General features: G+C 40.8%; 1 protein-coding gene across 1 annotated transcript in view; it reads left to right on the top strand.

Annotated features, from left to right (window-relative positions):
• The window catches only part of Mettl16 (methyltransferase 16, N6-methyladenosine), a 43,130-nt gene extending 22,322 nt beyond the window's left edge, over positions 1-20,808 (top strand). The window contains exons 5-10 of the mRNA XM_051180029.1: positions 3,340-3,455; positions 6,401-6,543; positions 13,362-13,431; positions 14,773-14,862; positions 18,791-18,964; positions 19,094-20,808. Of these exons, the coding sequence (XP_051035986.1) occupies positions 3,340-3,455; positions 6,401-6,543; positions 13,362-13,431; positions 14,773-14,862; positions 18,791-18,964; positions 19,094-19,693 (1,193 nt within the window). The 3' untranslated portion in view covers positions 19,694-20,808. The remainder of the gene's footprint in view (positions 1-3,339; positions 3,456-6,400; positions 6,544-13,361; positions 13,432-14,772; positions 14,863-18,790; positions 18,965-19,093) is intronic.
• Positions 20,809-27,318: the final 6,510 nt, after the last annotated feature.

Raw genomic sequence — 27,318 nt, 5'->3', positions numbered from 1 at the left:
ACAGGACAGCCAGGGCTGTTTGCACAGAGAAACCCTGTCTTGAAAAACCAACAGAACAAAACAATATCAGGCAGGCAAAGGGGGTTGTGAGTGCTAACATGCTAAGAACCTCTGATTTAGATTTCATCAAGGCTGGTGATGACACAGTGACTAATGTGACTGTTTCAAACAGCTCTGCCTATGGTTGTGCCTTCAGAGCTGAGGCAACTACTGTGACAGTTTTATAGTTATCTGTGGGACACTGTTCATGGTGGCTGGTGCTCATTAAGTCCTGCTCAGAGCAGCTAGGGAGCGTCCTGGCCTCTTTGGTTGCTGTTGGAAAATGAACATCAGGAGGAGTACTTACCCTCTAAATTTAAGGTAGGCTTGGTAGCACAGGTTATCTTAGCTACTTGGGAGACTGGGGTATAAGGTTCTAAAATGTAAGATTCACCTGGTCTGCAAAGCAAGTTCAAGATCAGTCTGTACCCTTAGTGAGAATCTGCCCCAAAATAAAAACTATCATAATGGCTGGGAATTTATGTCACTGGCATAGCCCTTGCCTCATATTTTGTGAGGTTCAACCTGTAGTACTATGAAAGCAGACAGAAATTTCAAGGACTCATTAGCACTAATAATGGTTTTGAACCATGCTATAATAGTTTATAACACCTGCCCAGTATGCTAATGAAAGTTAGTAGTTCCCTTTCTGTCGCAGTCCTCCATCAGCCCTCTGAGTAGGGATTGCAGCCATGAGCGCTACCTAAACTTTAGAATCAGTTTGTTAATAGCCAGACTTTCAAAATCTTTTTGGTTTGTTTGTTGTTGTTGAATTTTTTCCTTTCATGGCTTCCTTTGTGTGTTAGGAAGGACAGGTACACAGGAGAAACTGTGAGTGTAGAGGTCAGAGAACTACTTGTAGAAGTGGGTCCTCTTTTTCCACTGTAGGGATGGCTGAGTCCCCAGTTTGTGCTTCGAGCTGAGGTTAACAGGGTTGTAGTCTGCCCTCGTGGTGTTTTTGCTTTGAACAGGTATTGCTTTTGCTTTCTAATGCTACATTCATTAAGTGCATTTTTATGCTGTTTCTTAGGGACTTTGCCATTTCAGATGACCCTTAAACAGTACTGAGGTGTGTTTGTATATGCCATAAAGAAAATACATTTCACTTAGGTGAGTTATAGTGAGTCAGAAATATGTATTTTTAAAATTTTAATTTAAAATATTGTGTATGTATGGGTATTTAACCTGCATGTATGTCTTTGTACCACATGTAATGCCTAGTGCCCAAGGAGGCCAGATGGGGTCAGACCTCCTGAAACTGGAGTTACCCCAACATGTAGGTTCTGTGAATAGAACCCCAGTCCTGGAAAAGCAGCCAGTGCTTTCAACTACTGAGCTATTTTTCTACACTCCTTTTTTTGAGATAGGGTCTCACTGGATAGCCCTAGCTGGCCTGGAAATCTCTTTGTAGACCAGGCTAGTTACAAACTCATAGAGATCTGCCTTAATCTGCCTTTTGAGTGCTAGGATTAAATGCTTGTGCTTGCTGCTACACCAGACCAGCAGTATTACATGTATTATCTTCAAGTCAAAACACACTGAAGATGAGGTTACGTATATCAGGTTTTCAGCAGTGTACTTCCCAAAGGGGTTTGTATTTGCTAGTTCAGTGTTCATGGCAACTTCATAGACTATGTCTACCATGAATAACAAAAAATGGCATTTATTTATTTATTTATTTATGTTTATTTACTTTCTTTACATTCCGGCTACAGTTTCTCCTTCTTCCAAATTAGTCACTAATTTCTTTGTGTGAGAGTGAATACATGTGTACATGTGTCTTTGAAAGACTCTCAAAGTCTGCATCAGTGTATTCTTCAGTCACTTTCTATTTTATTATTTTAAAAAATTTAGAAATGTTTTATGTGTGTGAGTGTTGTCTCTTCCTGTGTCTCTGTGTACCACCATATGTGTGCAGTGCCTTCAGGGCCAAAAGGTGTGTCAGATTCCCCTGGTACTGAAGTTTACTGATGGTTGTGAGCTGCCATATGGGTGATCACAATACAAACCTGGTTCTCCAGTAGAACTGCTAATGCTCTCAATCATTTAGCTCTCTGTCTAGCTCCTGTATAGATAGCTGCATGGTGAAAAAGCCTTAGCTGGAGCTCAGTGATTCATTCAGCTGGATGCCTGGCCGGCAGGATCCAGGGATCCTCTATCTGTCTCCCTATCTTTGAGGTTATGAGGTGTGCTGCCATGCCCAGCTTTTATGTGGGTCTTAAGGGTCAAACTCAAGTCCAAATGTTTGTGTGGCAGGCACAATCCCAGGCACTAATATTTTTAAGGGGGGGGGGGAAAGCACCATTCTATTCTTCATTAAACTATACTTTTATTTTAAAAATATATAGGATTAGCTGGGTGGTGATAATGTAAACCTTTAATTCCAGCACTAGGGAGGCAGAGGTGAGCTGATCTCTGAGTTTGAGGCTAGCCTAGTCTACATAGTGAGATTGTCTCATAAAACAAAAAATCAAAAACTAAACAAGAAAAAGGTTTCAGTATATAATCCAGGGTGCTCTTGATTTGTCTACCCCCCTTCTGCCTCCCAATTGCTTAGATTATGGGCTTGAGCCATGACTCCTTGTAAAATTATCTTAATTTTAGTATGTAGACACTTGCTAGAACTAGGCCAACTCTACCTTGTGATCTTGTAAATACATTTTCTTACCATTTTATATTGACACAGTTTCAAAATTACTTTTTTTTTTTAAGAGACAGGGTTTCTTTATATTGCTTTCATTTTTAAATTTTTTGAAGATGTATTTTATGTGAATAAGTGTTTTGTCTACACGTGCCATTCCTGGTGCCTTCAGATGTCAGAAGTTCCAGGTGATTGTGAACTACCGTGTGGGTGCAATGAACTGAACATGGGTCCTGAAAGAGAAATGAGTGTTCTTAACCACTCTCCAGCTCCTTATTATTAATTTTTAAATCATAATTTAGTTTTAGCAAAATGAACATAAATTTATTGCAGAAAAGTGAGAATTCTCAAAAGGGTAGAGTTTGTGCTGGGGAAGAAACCTTTTGTTTTATTAAGCACATTTTACTATGCTTCTTTATAAAAGAAATAACACTTTTCCTGCTAGTGTTAACACATATTGTAAAGGGGAACATTGATAGGATCAGTGCATCTGCTTAATTCTCCATTTCTGCAGTTCTGCCCCTTACTGGGAATGGTGTGAAGGAATTTATATGCACATGCTCGTATTCATTTTCTTCCTTGGTTGTTTATTTTGTGCACTTATTTTTAACGTCATTACAAAATAAATAGTAACTAACAGTCTCTTTTTTCTTCCCTAGTGGTAAAAGTGCCACAAAAGACACTACTAATGGATGCACTTAAAGAAGAGTCTGAGATCGTTTATGACTTCTGCATGTGCAACCCTCCCTTTTTTGCTAATCAATTGGAAGCTCAGGTAAAATACCTCTAAAGTCATAGAAGAACACTTAGTAAATTTACCTCATTTTCAGAAATAGGAGCAAAAGGCAGTTTTTCTTTAGAGTCAGTATAATTTAGGTAATTAATAAATTAATATAAATTAGAATGCTATGATATGAGTTCATAGTATCATAAAGGCTGAGGCTTTTGTTTCTACCTTCTCCTTAGCTCTGGCCTGGCTCTCTGCTGGTTTTTCTTAGACTTGTTTGGTTGTGGTTGAACATTACTTAGGGGAAGAAGAGAGGGTAAAGAGAGAGCTCTTTCTTCCCTAAACCTTGAAGTTAAAAACCATTATTTAAATGTAAATGTACCATTTATTTTATGTATATGTTTTTGGTCTTCTTTATGAATGTTTGTGCACTGCATATGTGCCTTTTGCCTTCAGTGGCTAGCCCCTTGGTCATGTGGTTGTGAGCCACCATGTAGGTGCTGGGATTGGAACACAAATCTTCATACTTTGAATTTTTTAAATTGAGCCAAGGTAGGCTATAGTTTTTGCTGGATTTTATCAACCTAGGGACAAAAAAATGTTTTTTGTCATTTGGTAGTAAATGGCTAAATAGTGAAAAAAAAAAAAGTATTTGCTTTTAGGAATTGAACAAAATTGGATACAACGAACTGATATGTGGAGGCCTAGTACATGGGAGACTGAGGCAGGAGAATTGCCAAGTTCCAGACTAGTTTGAACTTATAGTAAATTTAAACCTGTTTGAAGCAATTTAGTGAGACCCTATTTCAAAATTTAAAAAAGAGGGCTAGGAATATATCTCAGTGGTAGAGTGTTTGCTTAGTATGTGAAAGGCCCTAGCTTCAAATCTTAGCACTATAACAACCAAAACATGATGTATTGAAAAATTCAGCGAGGTGGTAGTGGAAAAATTGAGCCAGGCAGTGATGGCAAAATTTAGCCAGGCTATGGTGGTGCACACTTTTAATCCCAGCATTTGGGAGGCAGAAGCAGGTAGATCTCTGAGTTCAAGGACAGCCTGCTCTATAGATAGAGTTCTAGGACAACAAGAGCTACATAGAGAAGAAAGCCTGCCTTGTTAAACAAAACAAAACAAACAAAAAATTTCAGTACAGGGCTTGGAGAGGTAGCTCAGCACTTAAGAGCACTTTCTGTTCTTTCAGAAGACCTTGGTTTGGTTCCCAGTGTCCATACACAGCTCACAACCTGTCTGTAACTTCAGTTCCAGGGAATATGACACCTTCTGGACTTCTCTGGGATCAGTAATATATATACATGCATGCAAACACTAATAAACAAAGTTTTAAGTTATTATTATTTGTTATTGTAGACAGGGTCTCACCTTGTAGACTGGTCTGGAACTCACAACAGCTTCTTCCTCTCAAGTACTGGTCTTAAAGGTGTACACCAACATATGCAGTTCAAAAATAAATAAATCCTCAAGAATAATTTTTTGACAAAGTGGGGGAATTTAAGCAAAAATTTATTAGGAATACTAACATTCCTGATTAGAAAAATAAAGTGAAGTGCATTTAAAATAGTTAAAAAATTTAACTTTCTTGTAAGTTTATGAAGAAAAGTAACCCTATAATAAGATTTATTAAAAGTGTTGTTTCTCTACATTCAAAGAATAGATAGGGGCATTAGGAAGAATTGATGGCACAGTACTTAGAGCAGGGGATGACTCTCGCCTGCTGAGTCACTTTTTCAGCCCCCAAATAATCTTCTTATTCTATTGTCACCTTAAATTTGAGGCGGGTGTTAATATGTTGCCCCTCTGGGCTGCCAGACAGTTTTCTACATTGACAGCTGCTCATGTTCCAGCCACAGTGTGTGGTTCCTCAGCACTTCTTAATATCTGTAGTTTTTGTATGTCACCCCAGTGGATGTGTGCTGGTGTTTCCCTGATGGCTGGCTGTGCATTTTTTGTCATGTGCTTAGGGACGCTTTGCTCATCTTCATGTAATAATGCCATTCAGATACCGACTCCACTACCCCCTTCCAAAGTGGAGGGTCTAATTAGACACTCAAGCTAGCTCTTGCTAAACTCTCTACACTGACCTGATTAGCAACCCTGTACTCTTTGCCCACTTTTGTGTACATACTGGGCAAGCACTGTGCCACTAAGCTAAGCCCCTATGCACCTCTTTGTCCATTTTAAAATTGTGTTACTTTTCTTCCTATTAAGTTTCCTGTAAACATCCTAGATGCAAGACCCTTTAATTACAATGATTTGCAAACATTTTTTCATATTCTATTATTTATCTTCATTTTATTTATTTGTTTATTTAATTGTTTTTCAAGACAGGCTTTCTCTATGTAGCCCAGGCTGGCCTTGAACTCAGAGATCTGCCTGCCTCTGCCTCCTCAGTGCTGTGATTAAAGGCATGCACCACCCCCACCCGGTTTGTCTTAAATTTTCCATGGTCTCTTTTACAGTGAAGATTTTAGTTTTGATAAAATATAATTTATCTGTTTTGTGTTGTTCTTATGCTTTTTGATGTTGTATCTAAGAAACCATTGGCTAATCCAAGTTAATGAAAATTTACTTTTATGTTTTCTTCTTGGGAGTTTATAGTTTTAGATCTTACATTTATGTCATTGATGCATTTGAGTTAATTTTTTCATATGAAATGAGGTAAGGATGGATTAAATACTTAAATATAAAAAACAGAATCATAAAAGTATTAGAAGAAAACATAAGTAAATATTGATTTAATCTTTGGGTAGATTTCCTGGCCATGGTATCAAGACAAAGCATAAAGGAAAAGAAACAGATTGGGCTATATAAAAGGTAAATGTTTTTATATTTAATCCCCAGGGCCTTGTGCATGCTAGGCAAGTGCTTTATCACCAAACTACAGCCCCAGCTGGCTGTGTGACCTTTTAAGTCTTCAGCGTAGCACAATAATAGATTACATTCAAAGACCATGGCTTTTGTTGTTGTTGTTCAGGGTGTAAACTCTCGGAATTCTCGAAGACCTCCACCAAGTTCCGTAAATACAGGAGGCATAACAGAAATCATGGCAGAAGGAGGTGAACTAGAATTTGTTAAAAGGATAATCCATGACAGTTTACAACTTAAAAAAAGATTAAGGTAAGTAGGAATATTTGTCTTTTGTGATCCTAAAAAAACTGTGTCAATTTAAGGCAAAATAATCACTGGGACTGAAACGTTACTAGATAATGTCTAGAAGACTGCACAGATAAAGGGAGGGAATCCCAAATGATTGTATTGCTCCCATTAGTATGGTCCTGCAATGGAACAAAACTGACTCAAATATGGCTTTTGATTAGAAAACAGATGGGTTCAAATCTGTCCCATGAACCAGAATCAATTTGTTGCTAGTCCTTGAAGCAATTGAGGTTCTTGGACTCAGTTTCCTAAACAATGACAGATGTGAGGACATTGAGCTGTCAGAAATTTAATGAAGAGAAACAGATTATCAACCATCTCTAGAGATGGGTTAGGGCTGTTCTGTTTTAAAAGCTCATTATTTTGGACAACACACCTGTCATTAAGCAGTGTTAGGCACTCAGACAGAGCATGAGGCTTGTCTCATGTCATTTTGCACCCTGCCACATGTTGTTGGTATGGTAGTTAATAGCTAAAAGGAGCTCTTAGTCAAAGGATTCATGAAATGATAAAGTGTTTATTTTTATCTATTTATTTTTGTGTGTGGGGAAAACATAATAAAATTTACTATCCAATATTTTTGAGGGAAGAGGGCATGTTGGGGAGAGTGAACTCCAGGCCTCACCTTGGCAGGCCCACACCAACACTAAGATACATCTCATCTTCATATTAACAATTTTTTTTTTTAATGTATAGGGATGTTTTGCCTGCGCATGCATGGTGTGTGTGTGTGTGTAAGATGTGAGTGTGTGGTGTCTGAGGAGAATAGAGGAGGACGTTGGATTCCTTGGAGTAGAGTTACAAACAGATGTGAGACTTCCAGCGAGCGCAAACACTGTACCATCAGATTAACAAGTTTTAAAGTCTATAGTTAAATAGTGTTAAGGACATTAATATTGTTGTGCAACTAATCTCCAGACCTCTTAGTATTTTTGTTTTTCTTTTTTTGTTTTGTTTTGTTTTGAAACAGAGTCTCTCTACATAGCCCTGGCTATCCTAGAACTTAACTTACTCTGTAGATCAAGCCAACATCAGTCAAACTCACAGAGATCCACCTGTCTCTGCCACCCAAATGCTGTGATCAAATCACATGCCACCATGCAGGGCCAGAACCCTTGGTTTTCCGAAGCTGCATCTGCACAGTGCACCTGTTAAACAGCTCCCTTTCCCTTCACTCGTGCAGCCCCAGCTGCACAGTTTGACTGCTCTCAATACCGGATGTATGTGAAGCCATATGCTAGTTGTCCTTTTGTGATTGTCTTATTTCATTTAATATAGTGTTTCATGCTACATCTATGTTGTAACATGTGTTAGAGTTCTTTTCCTTCTGTGAAAAGGTGGATATTTTTCTGTTTTTGGTGTTTAGTTGTTTTTGTGTTCTCTTTGTTTGCAACAAGGTCTTGATATAAATCCTCACTGGTACTTGCTGTGTAGCTCAGGCTGGCCTGACTTGTGGTGTTCTTTCCCTCTCTGCCTTCTAGGATGATGGGTGTGAACTACCATAACCAATTTAATAATGCATTACATGTATAAACCACATTTTATTTATTCATTCATCTCATGGCAACTTGTGTTGCTTTTAAAAATCCTTTGGCACTTAGGTATACAAATAACTTTTTAAGATCCTATTTTAAATTCTGCTGGTTGTTTACCCAGAGGTGGAATTACTAGGTTGGGAATAATTTTTTTCCCTTTGTATCTTGTGTCTAAAGCGGCTTATTTTAGCCAGGCACAAGGGTATACCTGTGGTCATAGCACTTATATAGGCAGGCAGGCAGGTAGGCAGGAGGGTTATGGGTCAAGGCCAGACTGGTTTATATGACAGACTTTGTCTTTAAACATGATGCTTAATTTAGTAAATTCCAAATCAACAAGTATTCTGATTTGGTGGTATGAGCTTATGTAAGTGCTATGTAAAGCAGTTGGAGGAGTCTGTAGACATGTTTTAGTGCTTAAGAGGACTTAACTGTGCAGTAATGAGGGCCAGAGCTCTTGTCCCAGAGTCCACATAACAACTGGGCATCTAGACCACATTTGCAATCCCAGCTAGGAAGTGGACAGAGAGACAGAAGGGTCACAGTAGCATGTGGGTTTATCACCTAGCAAGAAAACACTGCCCCTTCCCCTGCAGTTGAGGGAGAAAGCCTGCTTCAGAGTATTAGGTGGGATATGATAGGGTCACCTGGTACCCTCTTCTGGCTCTGTACTCTCCCAGATTCACAGAAATACATATATAAATATATCTTGAAAAACCAAACACACAAGCAAAAAATAGGAAAATAGCTTGATTATTGAGTGGTCTGCCTCTCAGAAAAGTTAAACATTACAGAATGCTGGGATTGAAGACCTGTCGCACCAATACCTGGTTGAGATTAAAATCAAGTATTTTAGCTAGGTGTGGGGTACATTCCTTGTAAGCTTAGCATTTGGGAATTAGAGACAAGAGCCAGCCTTGGCTACACCGAGACCCTGTCTCAAAAGAAAAAAAGAAAAACAAAAATCCCCAAGCATCTGTACAATTTGCTGCTTTTTTTTTTTTTTTTTTTTTTTTTTCCCTCGGGTTGGAGAAATGGTTTAGTGGTTAAAGCACTTTACCTGCTTTTAGAAAATTCAGGATCTGGTGGCTCATGACCACCTGTAACTCCACTTTCGGGAGCCCCAGCAGCCTCTTCTGACCCCAGGAGACATCAGACATGCACATGACGTACATTAACATGCGTGCATTCAAAACACCCATACATGTAAGAAAAATCTTTTTAAAGTTTAATTTTTCTCCTGAAGTCACACAGAATCTCAGAAGGCTTAGTAACATCTTCATTCACTGCTGCTTCATTTTGGTTAGCAGTTGAGGAACGGTAAAATTGTACAACTTGGTTTCACTTATGAGGCATACTTTCTGACTTAAAAGTGTAATTTCAGACTTCTCCTATCTCAGTGGCCTGTACTGTAGATACGTTTGTAAATAGACCACTGTTGCACTGTGTAACCATCCTGTGCTACATGAGTTTGGGGGGGGGGAGGATGTAAAAGTTTATTTTTAGCCATGACAATTTAGAATGTGTCAGTTGAAATGATGACTGTTTTGAGATGAAGCTGATCGTTCGGCTGCTCTGGTGACTGGAGGCTTTTGTTCTAGCAGTCTATTTATAGGTAATAAGGTGTTGGGCTCATAACCATTTTCACCCCAAGCTGGTCCTTGTAACTTGCTTTTCTGCATTATAACTTAAGTTTAAAAATTGGCTTAAAGAAGGTTCTAAGTAACCTTTCCTTACTGAAATGAGCAAATTTCTTATTGTTGAATTTTCCATGGGTCAGTCTTTATAATGACAATTGAAATTGGTTATCTTTCAAATAATTGATTGCAGAGCTGGGTCAAAATAAATATGAGGCTACAATTCCTCGTTTTGCAAGAATGAGTGTCCCAAGTGACATATTAGGGCATAGGACCTAGTTCAAAACCAATTGGGGGCAATCAAATAAAAATTGTTCCTTACAAAGTACAATTCTAATGACTGAATCTGTAAACTGGGGATGTTACAAATATCATCATTTTGTAGTTGTCAGATTATAATTTATTTGTGGGGAAAATCAGCAGCGGGAAATTTGAATGACTGGATCTTGGCTGGGCTGTAGCTCAGTGATGCAATGTATGTGGCTTTGATCTCAAGCGCTGAAAAAACGGTGTCTGCTTAGAGTACTGATTTTTCAAAGAGGACTGGGAAATTTAAAGTGGAGAAGCCAGATGGACTGCTCCTACCCCATGAGCTCCTGATATGATATTTCTAAGACACAGGAGAACCTCTGTGTCCTTCCCAACAAAAATAGGTATTCAGAATCTAACTCACACCTGACATGATGGTAAACAATGATCAAGGAACAGTTCTAGATTGAGGAAACTAAAGAGACATACAGATAACTGAAATGGACAATCCCACACTGGAGTGTATATCCAGAGGAAATTAGGATAATTGTGGAAATGAATATGGACTGTTTCCAATACATAACATAATACCATGTGAAATTACATTTTCTTGTTGTTACCAAAAGGAAGGTTCTTTAATTAATTACTTAATTACTTAATTAATTAATTAATGTAGTTATTTGTTTATTTAAGTTTTTCTAAACAAGTTTTCTCTGTCCTGGAACTTGCTCTGTAGACTAGGCTGGTCTCAAACTCACAGAGTTCCACCTGTTTCTGCCTTCTGGATGCTGGGATTAAAGACGTGTGCTACCACCGCCCAGCTAAAAGGAAGATTCATGTTTGTAAAGTGTCCATGCCAAAATATTAGGGTTCAGGAACATTTCATAGCTACCTCCCAAATAGTTTAGAAAACATACAGACCCAAATACATGGGGGAACTTGTTAATTGGTAAATCTGGGTGAAGGGTATAGGAGAGTCATTTGTATTAATCTTGCAACTCTTATAGGCCAAAAATTATTTTGAAATACTTTTTCTTGAAACAGCATCTCAGAGGAATTTTGAAATGTTGTAATGAGTAGAGTACTACTTTCATGATTAAAATTCTGTAATGGGTTCACAGTCTCGTGGGTAACTAGATCTTCCTTTTTGTTCTACTTGCATTTTGATTAGTTGTCACAGGGTATCTCTTGAGATTGCAGCCAGCATTTAGTGGTTAGTCACATGAACATAGGAAGCTAGAAACAAGGTTGAGTGGTTGCATTTGTCTTTGAGACAGTTTTCATGCATCAAGCCAGCCTTTAAAGTCACTGTTTAATGTAAGATTCTAATTTCTGATCCTTCTGCCTCTATCCCCCAGAGTTATGCATCCTTTTGTCCTGGGAATTGTGCATTCTAGGCGAGAACTGGTCACACCTCCCCCCCCTTTTTTTTTTTTTGAGATAGCCTCATATAGTCCAATTATGTATGTGTTTGAGACTGTCTTGATTCTGATGTTTACCTTCCAAGTACTGGAGTTATAGGTTTGCATTACCAGACCCACCTTTAAAAGTACTTAACAACAAAAGAACTTGGGTTGGGAGGAGTTTTGACACATTTATTTATTTAATTACTGTAACTTTGTAGACCAAACTCAGAGGTATCCACCTGCCTCTGCCTCCCTAGTGTTGGGGATTAAAGGTGTGCATTACTACTGCCTGGCTGATTTTGGCTTCTTAATTGATAATTTAACACAAGAACCATTTGAGTCCGTACCTCTGGAGTAAGTATGATAGTTTATGTCTTTGAAGAAATTGTTTCATCTAGTTGTGAGGTTGTGTAATAAGAGTTGTTTTGGGGGCTCGAGATGTGGTACATGCTTATGATCCTAACACTGGGGTTGAGCAGGGGGCCAGGGGAAGGAAGATCAGACATTCAAGGTTGTCCTGGGCTACACAGAAAGTTGGAGACTAGCCTGAACCTAAAGAGTCTCAGCCTCTCTCTTTTCCCACCCATCTCCCTCCCTCTCCCTCTTTCCTGTCTATGGGTTCTGTGATGTTGTTACCTCTTTCAAGACTGATCATTTGTCTTTTTCATTGTTTTTTAAAATCTAATCTTAATTATTTCCTTTCTTCTTGAGTTTCATCTCCTCATTCTCACCCCTGTTCCATCAATTCATCAGGGTTGCTGTGCTGTCTGGCCTTCCTGTCCCTGTCCTGAAGCTGCAAAGGCACATAGAGCCGTGCACTCAACAGCCCCAGGACTTAATGCACTTTCTTTCATCCTTCTTTCTTTTTTTTTTTTTTTTCCAGACATGTTTCATCACTTTGCAGTTCCCTTGCTAACTAATCTTTGATAGGCTGAAACACAGTCCTATATTCTTTTTATTTCTCAGACTAATTTGAATAATCAGAAGAAATGATTTACATCACTTTTACCCTTCAACCAGTTCACCTCATTTTCTTTCCACTCCTTCAGAGCAGTTCTCTATTTAGTCCTGGTGTCCTAGAGCTCACTCTGTAGACCAGGCTGGCCCGAAACTCACAGAGATCTGCCAGTCTCCTGTGTGCTGGGATTAAAGGCGTGTATTAATTAACCACCACCCTTCATGGAGCAGCTCACAGCACAAGTTCAGGCAGGATTCTGTGTTTTCTTAATAAAGTGCTGAGGATGTTTTATATGTATTTATTTTTGAGTTTTTTCTTGTTTGTATGTATGTACACCATGTTTGTGCAGTGCCTATGGAGGCCTGAAGAGGGAGTCCGATCCACTGGAATGGGAGTTAAGGGTTGTTATGACCTACCATTTGGGAGCTAGGAAAATGAACCTGGGAACTCTGCAAGACCAAATTCAGTTTTAAGCATAGGATAACCTAAGTGGTCTGTTGGTTTATTTACTTATTCACCTTTTTTAATTTTAGTTTTTTTTTTTTTAAAGTAATGACAGGTCTCACTATACATCTCTGGTTAGCCTTGAACTCACAGACATCTTTCTACCTGTGCCTCCTGAGTGCTGGGATTAAATGCATGTGCCACCACTGCCTGGCAGATTTGTTTTTCTAATTAACAAATTTTTTAATTACTTTGTGTGTACATGTATGTTGCCATGGTGAGTATATGGAAATCAGAGAACAGCTGTTCTCTTTCCACCATGGGCTCCATGGTGAAGCATTCATTTACTGATCTATTTTGCCAGCCAAGATTATTTGTTTAGGTTGCCTTGGGGCTTCTTTTTTTATTATTATTATTATTATGTGATTCAGTATTTGTCTAATTTGTGCAATTTTTGTTACTGTTGCTTGTAACTTAACTCTATTTTTTTGCTGCTATTCTCATGAATGATGCTTGTAACCACTATTCATTTGTCTGATGTTTTTCCAAGGTGGTATAGCTGTATGCTGGGGAAGAAATGCAGTCTGGCCCCACTGAAGGAAGAGCTCAGAATCCAAGGGGTAAGCTTTGTCATTGTCATGTGTATATGTCCTCTTAGCATGTGTTTGGGTAGGGCAGCTTTCTTTATACCATAAAGCTAGGTGGGCTTCTTAGTTTTATTTTTACATGTATTTGTGTTATGTATATTAATATTTTGTCTGCATGTGTATGTGTGCCCACAAAGGTCAGAAGAGGCCAGATCCTCTTCTGGAGTTATGGATGGTTGTAGTCCACCATGTGGATTCTGGGAACCAAGCTGTGTCTTTTGTAGGAGTGAAAATTGTGGTGGTAGTGGTACATACCTTTAATCCCAGCACTTGGGAGGCAGAGGCAGATGCATCTCTGTGAGTTTGAGGTCAGCCTGTTCTACAGAGTGAGTTCCAGGACAGCCAAGGCTGTTACACAGAAAACCCTGTCTCAAAAAACAAACAAAAGAGTGAAAATTGCTCCTAATTGCTAAGCTATCTCTCCAGTCCAATATTTCTTCTTAAAGATATTAAAAACTACAGAGAAGTTTCTTGTAGACCAGGCTGGTCTCAAACTCACAGAGATGCACCTGCCTCTGCCTCCCAAGAGCTGGGACTAAAGGTGTACGCCAATACCGCCTGGCTAATTCCTTTTTCTTTATTGAAATCTGATACATGAAAGGGAGATTACATACCTGTTTATGGCCAGACTTTGGTTGGCTGTTTTCCTTAAAGAAGTAAACCAAGGCTGGTTGTGGTACATGACTTTAATCCCTGCATTCGGGAAGCAGAAGCAGGTGGTTTGAGTTTGAGGCCAGCCTAGTTCCAGGCAAGCTGGGGCTACATAGTGAGATCCTGTCTCAAAACAACAGTGTACTCAAGCTTAGGAGTGGTGAGTGCTTGCCTGACATTTTTTTGAGGCCCTGCATTCAACCCCAGCACTGCTAGGACTGTCCATATCTGCAACTCTATTCCCTGGGAGGTAGAAGCAAGTTGGAGGTCAGTTTGGCCCAGATAGCTAACTCCTCTGTCAAAGAAATGAAGAAAAACTACTTAAACCATTTCACCATGATTCCAGAGAATTGTTTTCGTTGTTTGTTGTTTGACCTTTGAAGCATCTATAAATTCTAATATTTTATGAGAGCTAAAAATTCTGTATACAGATAATTTGTTTTTTGATATCAGGCAGCTGTATATGCCTTTCTAAAAAAAAATATTGTTTGTTGACTAACAAAACAATAGGAGTTAGTAGCCAGAAACATTATCAGAAAGACCTTAGTTTGAAGGTGGGTATGGTGGCAGGAGGATCAGGAGTTCAAGATAACCCTTAGCTACTTGAAGCTAAGGTATTTGAAGCAAAAATTTCATGTGAGATGCTGTGTTTACTGGTTTCAGGTTCCTAAAGTCACCTTCACAGAGTTCTGTCAAGGCAGGACAATGAGATGGGCCTTAGCTTGGAGTTTTTATGATGATGTCACAGTACCGGTAAGTAAAGACTTAAATTTGGCTTCTCCAAATGCCTATCATGTGATAAGCTTCCACAGATCATAAATGAACTAAATCTGTACTGTCTAGTTTTCCTAAAGTTTTCTCCAAATGTTTATGGCAAAGTGGAAAGTGTTTGTAAACAAAATCCAGTCCTAGCATAGTTTAGAAGTTAGAAGTGTAGGCAGCATAGCCTTTAGGAACACCTCATCATTGTAACTTGGGTGGACATTCTTCAGTCTGTTTCTCTGCCTGGCCATTGCTGCTTTCCTAAGCTGCTGGAGAGCTGCCATTGTCGTTAACAATCATTTTTCTTTCTCCTATTCCAATTTGTCATTGCTGGGGCTTGAACCCAGTGTCTCAAGCACAGTAGGCAAATGTTATAATACAAGTTATACTCCTAGCTCTGTGGCTGTGTCCTTATTGAGTGTAGCATCTAAGGATTGTTCTGATTTATTGTTATTTTTAATTTATTTATTTTGAGGCAGGCTTTCTCTGTGTAACAGCCCAGTTTATCCTGGAACTCACTCTGTAGACCTGGCTGGTCCTGAACTCTGCCTCCTAAGTGCTCAGATTAAAGATGTGCATCACCACTACTCAGCTTGTGCAGGTCTTAGTGAAAAGCTCTGGCTCGTCTTTTATGATTACTACTAGAAAACGGTGTAGAGAACATGGAAAGTGGAGGCAGAAGAATTCTGAGTTTGAGGCCATCCTGCAGTAGTACCAAGGAGAATGCCTAAAAAAGAGCTGGAACTGGGCAGTTCCAGATTTGAAGCTGAGCTAGTTCTTCCTCTGCAACTGGATGTACAGCAGGATTGAAATTGCCCCTATAGAATGTCCTTTCCATGGAAGCCTAGGTTTGCTTCTGGACTGTACAGTAGGATGCCCAGAGGTTAGTGCTTAATTTGATCACTAGTTTAAAAAGATGCCTCTGCTTGCCATGGCTCTTTCCTCCAAATATTCTATTGTTTTCTAGTCTACTAGGACCTACACAGCAGATGGTTAAAATCATTAGCAGTGCCCTTAGCTGTCCCCGTGCAGACACAAACAGCTGTGGGAAATTGGAGCAGCACCTGCTTCCAAGAATGTTGTCTTAACCTGCTGCCCACAATTTTTGACACAGCTGGGGAGAGCTGGTAATGGGCTCTGGAATTCCCCACCACAGCCCAGAGACATTCTCCTTTGCCCTCTTGGATGAGGGAAGACATCATAGAAACTAGTGTTAAAGTGTCTTTGTACAAAATCAGTTTATTTTTTATGTTTTTCAAAATCAGCTTAGGTAGAAGAGGAGTCTCTGAGCCTCCCTCTCTCCTTTTTAAGGCATCTTGTAGCCCTGTGTAGTTTCCAGCCATCAAGGAACGCCTCTTGCTAAAGGCCTGAGATTCCTCCCATGCTACAGAGTGTTTCTCCCTCCTCATCACTGCGCTCATCCCTAAGCTACTAACAATGCATTCCCCAGTGTTCCATTAGATGTACTTAAACTGCTGGGAGTGGCGGTGGAGGGTGACAGCTTCTGATTTGTAGTAACCCAGCAACAGTTTCTTAGCACTGGTACCCTTGATCAACGACTGCTTTCCCTGTGGGTAGATCCAGGTTACTCTGGAGATTTTGGGTTGACCTTCCTCTTGGTTCTCCTTCCTTCTAGTTAGACTCCCCTATTCACTGATTTTTTTTTCTGGAAAGCTCATCTGATGATCCTCTCTTGGTCCTTGTGGGAATCGGGCAGAAGGAGAATGCTGTTTCAGTTGAGCAAAGGAAGACAAGGAATAGAGCTGGTTAAGCACAAATATTGACCTACTTCTCCACCCCCACCCTGCCATTTATCAGCATGTGCAAGTTCCTATGGCAACTTGTGTTTTCATTTATTATCTTAGTCCTACTGACTTGTTTCTGTTGGTGCTGAATGCTGAAAATTCTAATTCAAGCAATTCTAGTGCTTACACTCAGCCCACTGCTGTTGTCTGGACTTATTTTAGCAACAAAAAGACAATCTCCCTAATTTTGGTAGAATTTTTGGAGCATAGTTTCTGACTGATTTGGACACGGGGAAGTAGTAAGTTCTCCAGGATGCTGACAAGTCACTTTTAGAGCCTTCCCCCAGTTCTTTAAAGCCTGCAAGGCGGTATTTCAGGTCCATCTTGCTTTCACGGAGTTGATGTGGGTAGAGGGTGACACATAGCTCTAGTAAATTGTGTACCCTTGTGATGTGAGCATTGCTCAGGAACCCTGTTTCATAAAGTGGTTACTCTGGTTACACTCAGAGGACCAGGGTTTGGTTCCCAGCATGCATGTGGATGCTCACAAACGACCTGCAAGTTCAAGTCCAGGGAATTCCATACCTTCTTTTGATCTCCATGGGCACAAGGCATGCACTTGGGGGCACATCCGTACATGCAGGCTAAATATAAAAGTTTTTAAAAGCAGTCCCCACTGTTAAGGGATTTCTCTTAGCCTGGACTTCTTTGTCTAGCTTATTAACAGAAGGCTGTTTTCAGAGCCTAGATGGGGAGATTCACCTGTTGGGATTAAAGTCCTATGATACCACAGCCCAGCTAAATGTAATGGTGGGGGTGTGGGGGTGTTATAGGGGAGATGGGGGTGGTGGTGTTATCATATAGAAAGTTTTAACTTTAAAGAAATAACTCAGTTACTGTAGTGTTGTTACTTTTGGTGTTTTACGTGGAACTTCAGTCCCTCTAGTGGGTGAAATGGAACCTACCTAAGTCCTGGGTACAAAGTTTAATGGTGATTGGATTCCCATGGCTCTAGCTTTCAAGTGTAGTTTTCTTATTGGTACTGGTATCCTTCATGCCCTGCTGATAGGCAGTATACAGTCTGGGCCCAACTTCTACTCATAAGATTCTCTGGCCTTGATCATTCCTGTCCTGTGATTTTTTTGGGGGTGGGGGGTAAGCTGCTATATTTCAAGCCTCAGTGTTTTGTTTGGTTATGGTCTCCCTTTATTTCCTTGTCTGGCCTGAAACTTGCTGTGTAGATTAGGCTGGCTTTAGACTCAGAGCTCCTGCCTGCCTTTGTCTCTCAGGTGCTGGGATTAAAGGCATAGGCAACCACCACTGCACCACTGCCAACCATCTAGCATATTTAAACTCAAGCACACTATCAGTTAATGACTTTATGTTAGGCATGTGCTTTACCACTGAGCTATAGCTCTAATCAGCCTTGTTATATAGTAGTAGTAGTAGTAGTAGTAGTAGTAGTTGTTGTTGTTGTTCTTAATGTGGAGGCCATAGGACTACCTCAGCTGTTGTTCTTAAGCAAACTTGCTTTTTGAGATAGGGCTTTTCATTGGCCTGTGGCTTACCAATTAAGTGAGGCTGGTTGGTTGGCTGGTGATCTCCAGGCAGAGTCCCATCTTCACTGTCCCATTAGGGGATTACAAATGTGCCACTATACTCTTATTTCATCCATCCATCCATCCATCCATCCATCCATCCATCCATCCATCCATCTATATCTATGGTTATTGGGATCTGGTGCATATCTTCAGGGTTGTATGGCAGATACTTTACAAACTGGGTGGGCTCGCCCCTGGCCTGTGTGTGGTTCACTATGAGCCTGCTTGGGGCATCACAGATTGAAAAGGTGTTTCGTGCTTGGAGAGTGTCTGTAATGGTAGCTGGAGTAGAGCAAGGTTTTAAAACGTTTGTATTTATGGTTTGAATCCCAGTTCTGTATTACTAATGTATAACTCGAGCTATAATGACATGGCCTTTGTCTCAGTTTTCTTGTAAAGTGAAGGAAGAGCTGGAGCTTTTTGCAGAGCTATTTTCAGCACTGGAAAGAACATGTGCAAAGGCTTCAGTATCTCATGCCCTGGGGTGGGGAGTAGAAACCCTGGAAATGTCCATACTTACATCCATTATAGTGCACTGTATTTAATTGTTGCAACAACTTCTTTTTCTTTCAGTCACCTCCAAGTAAACGAAGAAAATTAGAAAAGCCAAGGAAACCCATTACATTTGTGGTATTGGAGTCTGTGATGAAAGAATTATCCCTCAAAGCCTCATCTTTGGGCTCTGAGACAGTGGAAGGTATAGGAGTTGTGACAACATGGATAGAAAGAATTCTCACTGATCTGAAGGTGTGTGGCCAAGCATATTGATGAAGTGCCGATCCATAATGATCTTTATGGCTTTTTGTTTTAATTGAAGGAGTTTGGTTAATAGTGACAGATGATTTCTTATAAATTTCTGGTTTTTCCTCCACATAGGTTCACCATAAACGAATTCCATGTGGAAAAGAAGAAGTTAGCATTTTCCTGACAGCCATAGAAAACTCTTGGATTCATTTAAGGCGGAAGAAAAGAGAGCGAGTGAGACAACTAAGGGAGGTGCCCCGAGCACCTGAGGATGTTATCCTAGCCTTGGAGGAGAGAAAGTCCACTCCCAAAGAGTTGCGTGGTAGCCAAGATGTGGTCCCATGCTCCCAGGAGAGTGCCTTGTGTGGCCTTGCTGTACCGGAAGGCAAGTCTGCCTCTGTTGGTGGCCAGTGCCTCAGCCAGGAGTCATTTTGCCAGGAGGAAACTCTAGAAGCCATGGAAGATGAAAGGAGTGAGGAAAGGGGAGGGACAGAGGCCATGGAAAGCTGTAAAGGCTCTAGCAATGGGGCCCAGGATGGAGAGGCTTCTGAGAAGGGAGACCACCTGGATGGAGCAGCTGGACGCTACCTGTTTAAGTGCCTAATCAACATTAAGAAAGAAGTAGACGGCGCCTTAGTTGAAATGCATTGGGTTGAGGGCCAGAACAGGGATTTGATGAACCAGCTTTGCACCTACATACGCAACCAAATTTTGAGGCTTGTTGCTACTTAATTCTTAATTTCTTCTACAGTTAGAAAAGTGTCTGTATATGGCTGGGGATATGGTACAATGACTGTATGTGCTTAGCATGCAGAATGCACCCTGGCTGAGTCCCTAACATCTAGCATCAACACACACACACACACTCAACTATAAAATTGCTTTGGAGGTGTTTCCTATTGGGAAGCCAGAGGAATTTCACCACTGATCCATTAGTGACACCATGTGGAATCTTGTTACAAAGCAAAAATTTAGTTGAATGTGATCTCTAACCCAATCCCAAAACTTAAAGGCTGAGGCAGGATGATTGCTGAGTTTAAGGTCAGCCTATGATACAGAGAAAGACACTTGTTTAAATAAAAAGAAGAATAAAAGGAAAGCAGAAATGAATCCATTTTTAACTCTTTCCCTCTTAAAGTTATCTGGAGTTGTATGTACAGTACTTGGCTCAGGAGGAATTACAACAGCAGATAAACTTAGGAGGAACCTAACTCCTACCCCAGCAGTTTATCTCGGCCTGGCAGTGATTCCCTGAGGCCAGAGGTTCTGTATGTGTGGTCTGGTCTGGGTCATTACTGCCTAGAAGATGTCCATTGCTAAGGGTTGCTTTGTGAAGAGGATATTAGTGTTCTCCAATGGAGGTAACACAGCCAGCAGATTGGAGGCCTGGGACTGCTCATAGTTGCCTTCCAGGACACCTGCTTTCTCAGGTACCCAGAGTTGATTGAGCCAGCCCTCAGAAAAGAGCTAGCCTGGTGATAGGTGGCCAGGATGTCTTGGAGAGACATCTTCGGCCAAGGAGAGTGCCAGTCTGGGAACACATGGGAAGGAGCGATTGATTTCCTCACTTGCTGCTGTTCTGATATTGCCTTTATCAGAAGCAGAATGGGGGAAGCAAAGTCTGAGCTGAGGCACAACAAAGCATACCCACCCTCCTCCAGCCTACTGATGGTATTGTTTTCTAGCAGTTGTGCTGCTTTTATTAACATGTGAAGTGTAATATGTTTTGTTTTTAATATAAAACTTCAGAATTGAAAACTGTTGATCCTGTTTGAATCTCAGAATTGGGGCAATATTTTCTTGTATTTGAGTTGGATAAATGTTTGATGTGACAAATGAGAAACTAAGGTCCTATGTGTACTAGGTAGGGTATGATGGTGTATCATCAGTGGTAGAGCATTCACTTAGATGTGTGAAGGCCCTGGATTGATTTGGGGGGTGGGTGTTTCCTTTTTTTTTTTTTTTTTTTTGGGGGAGACGGCATTTCTATTATACCCTAACTGTCCTGGAAACAGGCTGGCCTTGATCTCACAGAGATCTGCCTCCCAAGTGCTGGGATTAAAGGCATGAGCTACCAACTTCCTGGTATCCATGTGGTAGAAAATGGAGTCTTTTATGTTGCCAGCTAATTTGTTGGCCCAATCCTGCTGTTTTGGTGGCTTTTCTCTGTTTATTTGCTTATCCAAGGTCAAGGTAACAGTGTCTGAAACACATTTCCAATGGGAAGGCCAAGGTTCTGCAGATACTTTGGAAGAGTCTCGTTTTTGTTCATGTCTCAGAAATAGTCTGTGTACTGGATTCTTGATTAGCAGCCTAGGGTTCTGTATGGACAGACTGAGCATTTTAGATGTAGTCTTCCAGAGACTCTGGGAGCATATTTTCTTCTCTCCAACCCTCCCCCTGGAGATTTGTTCTATGACAGTGATCAGAAACCAACTAAGGAAAAGAAGCACTGTTCTAATCCATTTATTCATTTGACAGCATGAAGAAACCAATGTTAAGGGTCACAAGCCATGCCCTGATTGAATCCAGAGCCTTAGATTACCTACATCCAGTAATTAAATCTATGTCAGGGTAAGTGTATGTGAGTGCAGGTGCCTACAGAGGCATCAGATCCCCTGGAGCTACCTGCTGGGAACCAAACTTGGGTCCTCTGCAAGAACAGTGCATGCTTTTAACCTATGATCCATCTTCCCAGCCCCTGTTGTTTTTGAGTCATGGTCTTATGTATCCTCAGACTTGGTTTGTAACTGAGTATGGATTTAATATCTTTATCTTGAGTGCTAAGATTACAAACCTGATTTATATATAGTAATGATCAATTGAGCCCAGGACTCCCTTCGTGCTAGACAAATGCTCTACTAACTGAACTGTGTTCTCAGTCCCCAAATCTAGTTTTCTTGATGAAATCTTAGGATCTCTGAGTTCACTGGCAGTTAAATGCCAGGATACCTGGCAGATATTCAATAAACAATCAATAAATGGTTTTTCTCATCATAAATTAGCAGATGTTCAATGATTTTGAAACAGAAGTGGCTAGAAATGTGTCTCTGAGGTAGAACACTTACCTGGCATACAAAAGACCTTGGATTCGCTCATTAACAATACAAAAGAAACACACCAGTCACCTAGGTGTTAGCCTTCTAATAGTATTTTTGTGTTTTCTTCGGGTCTTCATGTAGGTGGTACAAATATGTGTGGTTAATTTGGATTATATTTATGTTGAAAATTTGACTTTCTTTTGTACTTTTTGTTTGTTTAACTATAAGTTTTTTCATTGTTTGGTAAGTGTGTGTTTTTTGTTTCTTGGGTTTTTTTTTTTTTTTTTTTTTTTTTTTTAAACACAGTTTTCCCATTCAAAATGCCCTCCAGGCACAGTGTTGACTTTTGTTTAAGTCTAGTTCCTAGAGATTCCTACAGAACATTACTGGAGATACAAGAGTTGTATCTAGGTCTATGTGTTTAAACCCTAAGATTGAGACTTATTATGGAGAAGATTGTATGGGTGTTAAAATAATATCCTAGAATGAGAAAAACAGTTTGACAATATCCTAGAATGAGAAAAAATGTTTGACAAGAGTGGTGTCTGTGGTCTTTGAAAGAGCTAGAGCTATGAGTACTTTGCATTAGAATGCCTTTTTTTTTTCTTATGTTGTGTAATGAGATGACATTGAAAACATCTTAAAGGGACATATTGTACATATGCTTGAAGAGAAGCTTTTTAAAGAAATTGGTTGCTCATGGGTCACAGTATTGAGTGGCGTTCTGTTTAAGTGTCTGGAGGTCAAGTTTGTATTGGTGGAGTGATAGGAAATGAAATCTCTGTGGTATTATCTTAAATTCTATTCTGGTCCCTGCTTGGCTTCTGATAGCTGAAGTGGAAACAGAAGCAGAACTTGTTTTCCAGTGTGAACTAAGGCATTTTTGTTTAGAATCTGCTTTGGTTGGCTTGGTTTCTCCGCCTTACCTGTGCTTGGTTGTTTTTACACTAGGGGTTTGCTGAACTCTAGGTCCAAGTTGGCAGCTCTGAGGAGGAGTTTTAGCTAACTGTAAGGGTTCTGGTCAATTGGTATATTTAAAAAACAAAACCTGTTTTTCATGATGGAAATCAAAGCTGACATGAATAATCAAATGGCCAAATGTGGAAAAGGTGTAAAAATCACATGCAAAAGCCATCTAAGGCCATTTTGGTTTTTGAAGCAGGGTCACATTCATGAAGCTCAGGCTGGGCTTTAGCTTTCTAGGTAGCCAAGGTTGGTGATGAACCAACTTCTGGTTCCTGCCTCCACCCTCCCAGTTTCTGGGGTTGCAGATGCTGCCTCCATACCAGGTTTTATGTGGTGCTAGAGGTTGAACCCAGGGCTCTGTTAGTGCAAGTTAGGTGCTGTACCAACTGAGAGCTGCTATCCCTGGGCTCCCTCTCCCCACTTTGAAGAGAAGGACCTGAAAGCTCTTGGTCTGGTGACCTCACCTGTAATCTTAGCATTTGGGAGGTGGAAGGAGGAGGAGGATCAAAAGTCCTAGGCTGAGTTCAGAGTTGCTCTTACCTACATTCTAAATCCAAGGGTTGGGGGGGGGGGGATGAGGGAGGGAGAGAAGGCTATAGGAGCCCCTTGGTCTTTTTAACTTGCTGCACTTTCTTCTGCAGCCACACGGGGGCACCCTTCAGCCCCTTCTATCACAATCCTGAACTTGTGGGAATGGATGAAATAGTGTCTATGGGATGTCTAGAAATACTCAGTTGTAACCAGATAAATCATAAATTATGATTTATGACGGTTTTTTCTCTTTAGTTTTTAAAAAAATATTTCATACTGCACCCCCCCCCACACACACACACAGGGTTTCTCTGTGTAGTTTTGGCTGTCCTGGAACTCTTCTAGGTGAACTCAAAGAGATCCTTTTGCCTTTGCCTCATGAGTGCTAGTGTTAAAGGCATGAGCCACCACCACCCGTCTATGTTCTTTATAGTCTCAACTAACCAGCTTTTCTTTTCTTCACATCTGTCTACTCTAGAACATACTCATTTTGGGCATGTCCTTTAGATTTGGGGGGAGGGGTTGGAGTTAATAAGGATCACAGAGAAGGAAATGATAGTATGTGGTGATACATTGTTTATGATCCAATAAAGCCACTGAAGATCAGTAGCTAGCTGCTGCCATAGAAGATGGGCAGTGGTGGTACACAACTTTAATCCCAGGAGACAGAGATAGATGGATCTCTGTGAGTTCAAGGCTACCCAGGGTGAATCAGTCTAAAGGGAAACAGCTCCCACCTTTAGTCCCAGCACTAGAGAGGTATTTAAGATAGGAGCAGGGCATTTAGTATTCAGTCTTAGGCATTTAGTCTCCAGCCATGCTGAGGATTCTTGGAGCCAGGATCACCTGCTCCCCTGCCCCCAGTGTGAGGTAGAGGTAAGGCTGGCTGCTTCACATCTCTGATCTTCAGCTTGAACCCTAGTTTTTATTATTCGTGCTACATTAATGACTTGTCAAAAGTTTTCTGTTCCAGGACTACGAAGATAGAGATCTCCTAGAGAAATACATTTTCCTCTTGTTTTATATTTGATCTTGTTGGCAAACTAGCATGCATGTGATGAGTTATTCATGTGATGAATTGTGAGGGTTCTCTGTTTTATCTAAACTAGCTATGTCTTATTTCTTAAGGATGTTTCTGTATAAAGTAGAACATGCTTATGACTAGCCCTGTATGGATCTAGGCTTGAAGAATTGCTCTCTGTTTACTTTATGGTACAAGGTAGGATCTGCAGTTACACTTCTACCCATTTGCAAAATTTCAGTTACTGCTCTGTGAGTAAAGACAAGTCTTAGAGGTGCTATTTAGGGGTGGCCTAAAGAAAGGGGTGTGGCTTCATTGTTTTTAGGGGAACGTGCTGCTGAGATCTCATTTTCTGAATGATCATCACCTCAGTAGAGTCCTGTCATATTTATTGATAGAACAGTCAGCTTTTACCTCTTGAAGGAGAGCATTAATGGTTTTGAAAGATGCTAATCATCCATATGCCTTGTGTGAGTACCAGTGTAGTGTTAAAATGCCTGGCTCAGGGCACCCATAGCAATAGAACTTACACATGCCTGAGATCCTATTCTGTTCTGGAAAGATCTGCTGTGACTCACTCAAATGACTAAAACAGCGGTTCATTTCTTTAATTGCTGGTTAGAACAGCTAATGCTGCCTTTGTGAGTCTGTGCTTTTACTCTGGGAAACTATGTTGTGACTGAATGAAGACCTTGTACCTCTTTGAGATGTAGTCCAAGCAGAAATCTCAGGGCCTCTAAGCTGTCCTTAGGAGGTAGAGGATCGCAGATGCTCCTTAGCAACAGGGAAACTGAACAAGAGAAGAAGGTAGAGGGCAGATGTACAGCTAGATTCGACAGAAGTGGTTTGGAATCAGTGCTTAGAAGAAGGCAGCCTGTGCTCCAGGTGCTGTTGAGCCCAGGGCAGTGAAGAGTGGGAGAGGCCACAGGCCTGGCAGCTCAGCCCTGGGTCTACAGTCCTTATATAGGACTCCGGTGTGATTGGGCTGGCCTCCGGAGAGCTGGGACTGCCCGCTCTACCGGCAAAGAGAGAGCACAATGGCAGTGAGGGGAGGGCTCAAGACCTAGGGGAGTTCAGAGAGCAACACTAGCGACTTGTCTTCTCTCCTTTGTGGAGGCGGTCAGACCTTTGGTCAGAGTCTCTTGCCATTGGACTCAATTGAGAAGATTAAGACCTTGATTGAATCTGTAGGGGCAGATAGAGTACTCCATATTGACCCACAGTGAAAGCCAACTGGTGTATTGTGGGTACATTAGGAACTGAGCGTTAGTAGTCTATCTTTTACAGAGACTGTCTCATTTAGTAACCCTGTTAGATGATGTGGTATTGTTATATGGCAGCTGAAGGCAATGGCTTCAGCAGTGTCGCTGAGCAACATTAGAACATTAGAAGCTGGCTTGTCAAATGTAGAAATTCTCTGACAAATAATAACTTAAGAATGTACTTGCAGTCCCTTTTGCTCCTTCTCTGCAGGAGGAGCTAAGTTCTGTGACACAGGGAAGCCAGAGCAAACATGCTTTACCCTTATAGTTCAGCACTAAAGGTGGTATCATTTTCTTGCCGGTAATCAGTGAGTAAGATTTAGTAAGTGAAGTTACTTACAGTTAGTAGTACTTAATTTATGCCACCAAATCTTCACAGATTCTTGTATTTGGCAGGAATGTAGATAATTAAGTAGTTAATGAAACCACAAAATAAAGTGTCTGGTGAAAGCCAGAATCAATGTGAAATAACTGATAATTAGGCAATGACTCTTTGACAATACATAATTGTATAATAATAGAAGGGAGGTTTTGTTCTGTTTTAAACACTATAGTTCCAAATATTTCACTTACAAAACTGCACAGAACCCGTGGGCTTTGTAATCTTGCTGGAGAAGGTAGGATTGTCAAGGGAAGTCCAGAGAAACTGTAGTTCCTTGGAAACCATAGAGGCTGACAGACCCTCATAAGGGAATGTGGCCTTGGGAGGAAAGCCAGTGATTCCCAGCTGGGATTTGGCTGGGTGCTGTAGTTAGTGGACCCCCTGAGGAGATAGCAGCTTGCTCTGCTAACTCTTTAGAAAGCATCTTGCTGGAGAGCAGGACTCTCGAGGGACCATGGCTGAGGTTGGTGTTTCTTACTTGTAGAGGGGGAGTCCGCTTGCTCTGACACAGGTGTACCAGGATTCCTGCCTTACAGGCTGAGGGTGTGTGTGTGTGTGTGTGTGTGTGTGTGTGTGTGGCTGGGCTTTGTGAGATTGGATCTTCAGCTATAAGGAAATTGTTATTCCTCCTTGACACAGGAGCCTAACAAGAAAGGGGTGCACTCCAATCCTCACTAGCAAGAAGTGGCTTTTATTTATCTTCTGCTGATGAATAAAATGTTGTTGGGTGCTCTGAGGGAAGCTAGAAGCTGAGATTTATTTGAATCATACTTAATTGTGAATCCTGTAACTCACAGTTTTATTTTAAAAAAAAAATTAGTGTAACATTGGTCTGGGGCTTCTACCTACTAAGAGTTATTTCTGCCTCCACCTGTCTAATCTTGCTTACTTGGCTTCTGAAGTTTGGTTGCTGCCTGCCCTCTTAATGGGGCCCTTCCTACTCCTTAAGGGGGAACCCCAAGGATTGTATCCATAAGTCATATGTATGCTTCTCTTATTCAGGCTACTGCCACACACTTCTGTGAGCTAACCCACACATCCATCATGCCCTAATCTCGATCGTTCTGAACTTGCATTATCAGTATACCTAGTATCTGCCATGGTTGGTTGTGTCTTGTGTTTTTCCTATCATGTGCACAGGCACACACAGACAT

Source organism: Phodopus roborovskii, unplaced genomic scaffold (assembly GCF_943737965.1).
Source record: "Phodopus roborovskii unplaced genomic scaffold, PHOROB, whole genome shotgun sequence".
Classification (NCBI taxonomy): domain Eukaryota; kingdom Metazoa; phylum Chordata; class Mammalia; order Rodentia; family Cricetidae; genus Phodopus; species Phodopus roborovskii.
This window is presented reverse-complemented; position numbering and strand designations above follow the sequence as displayed.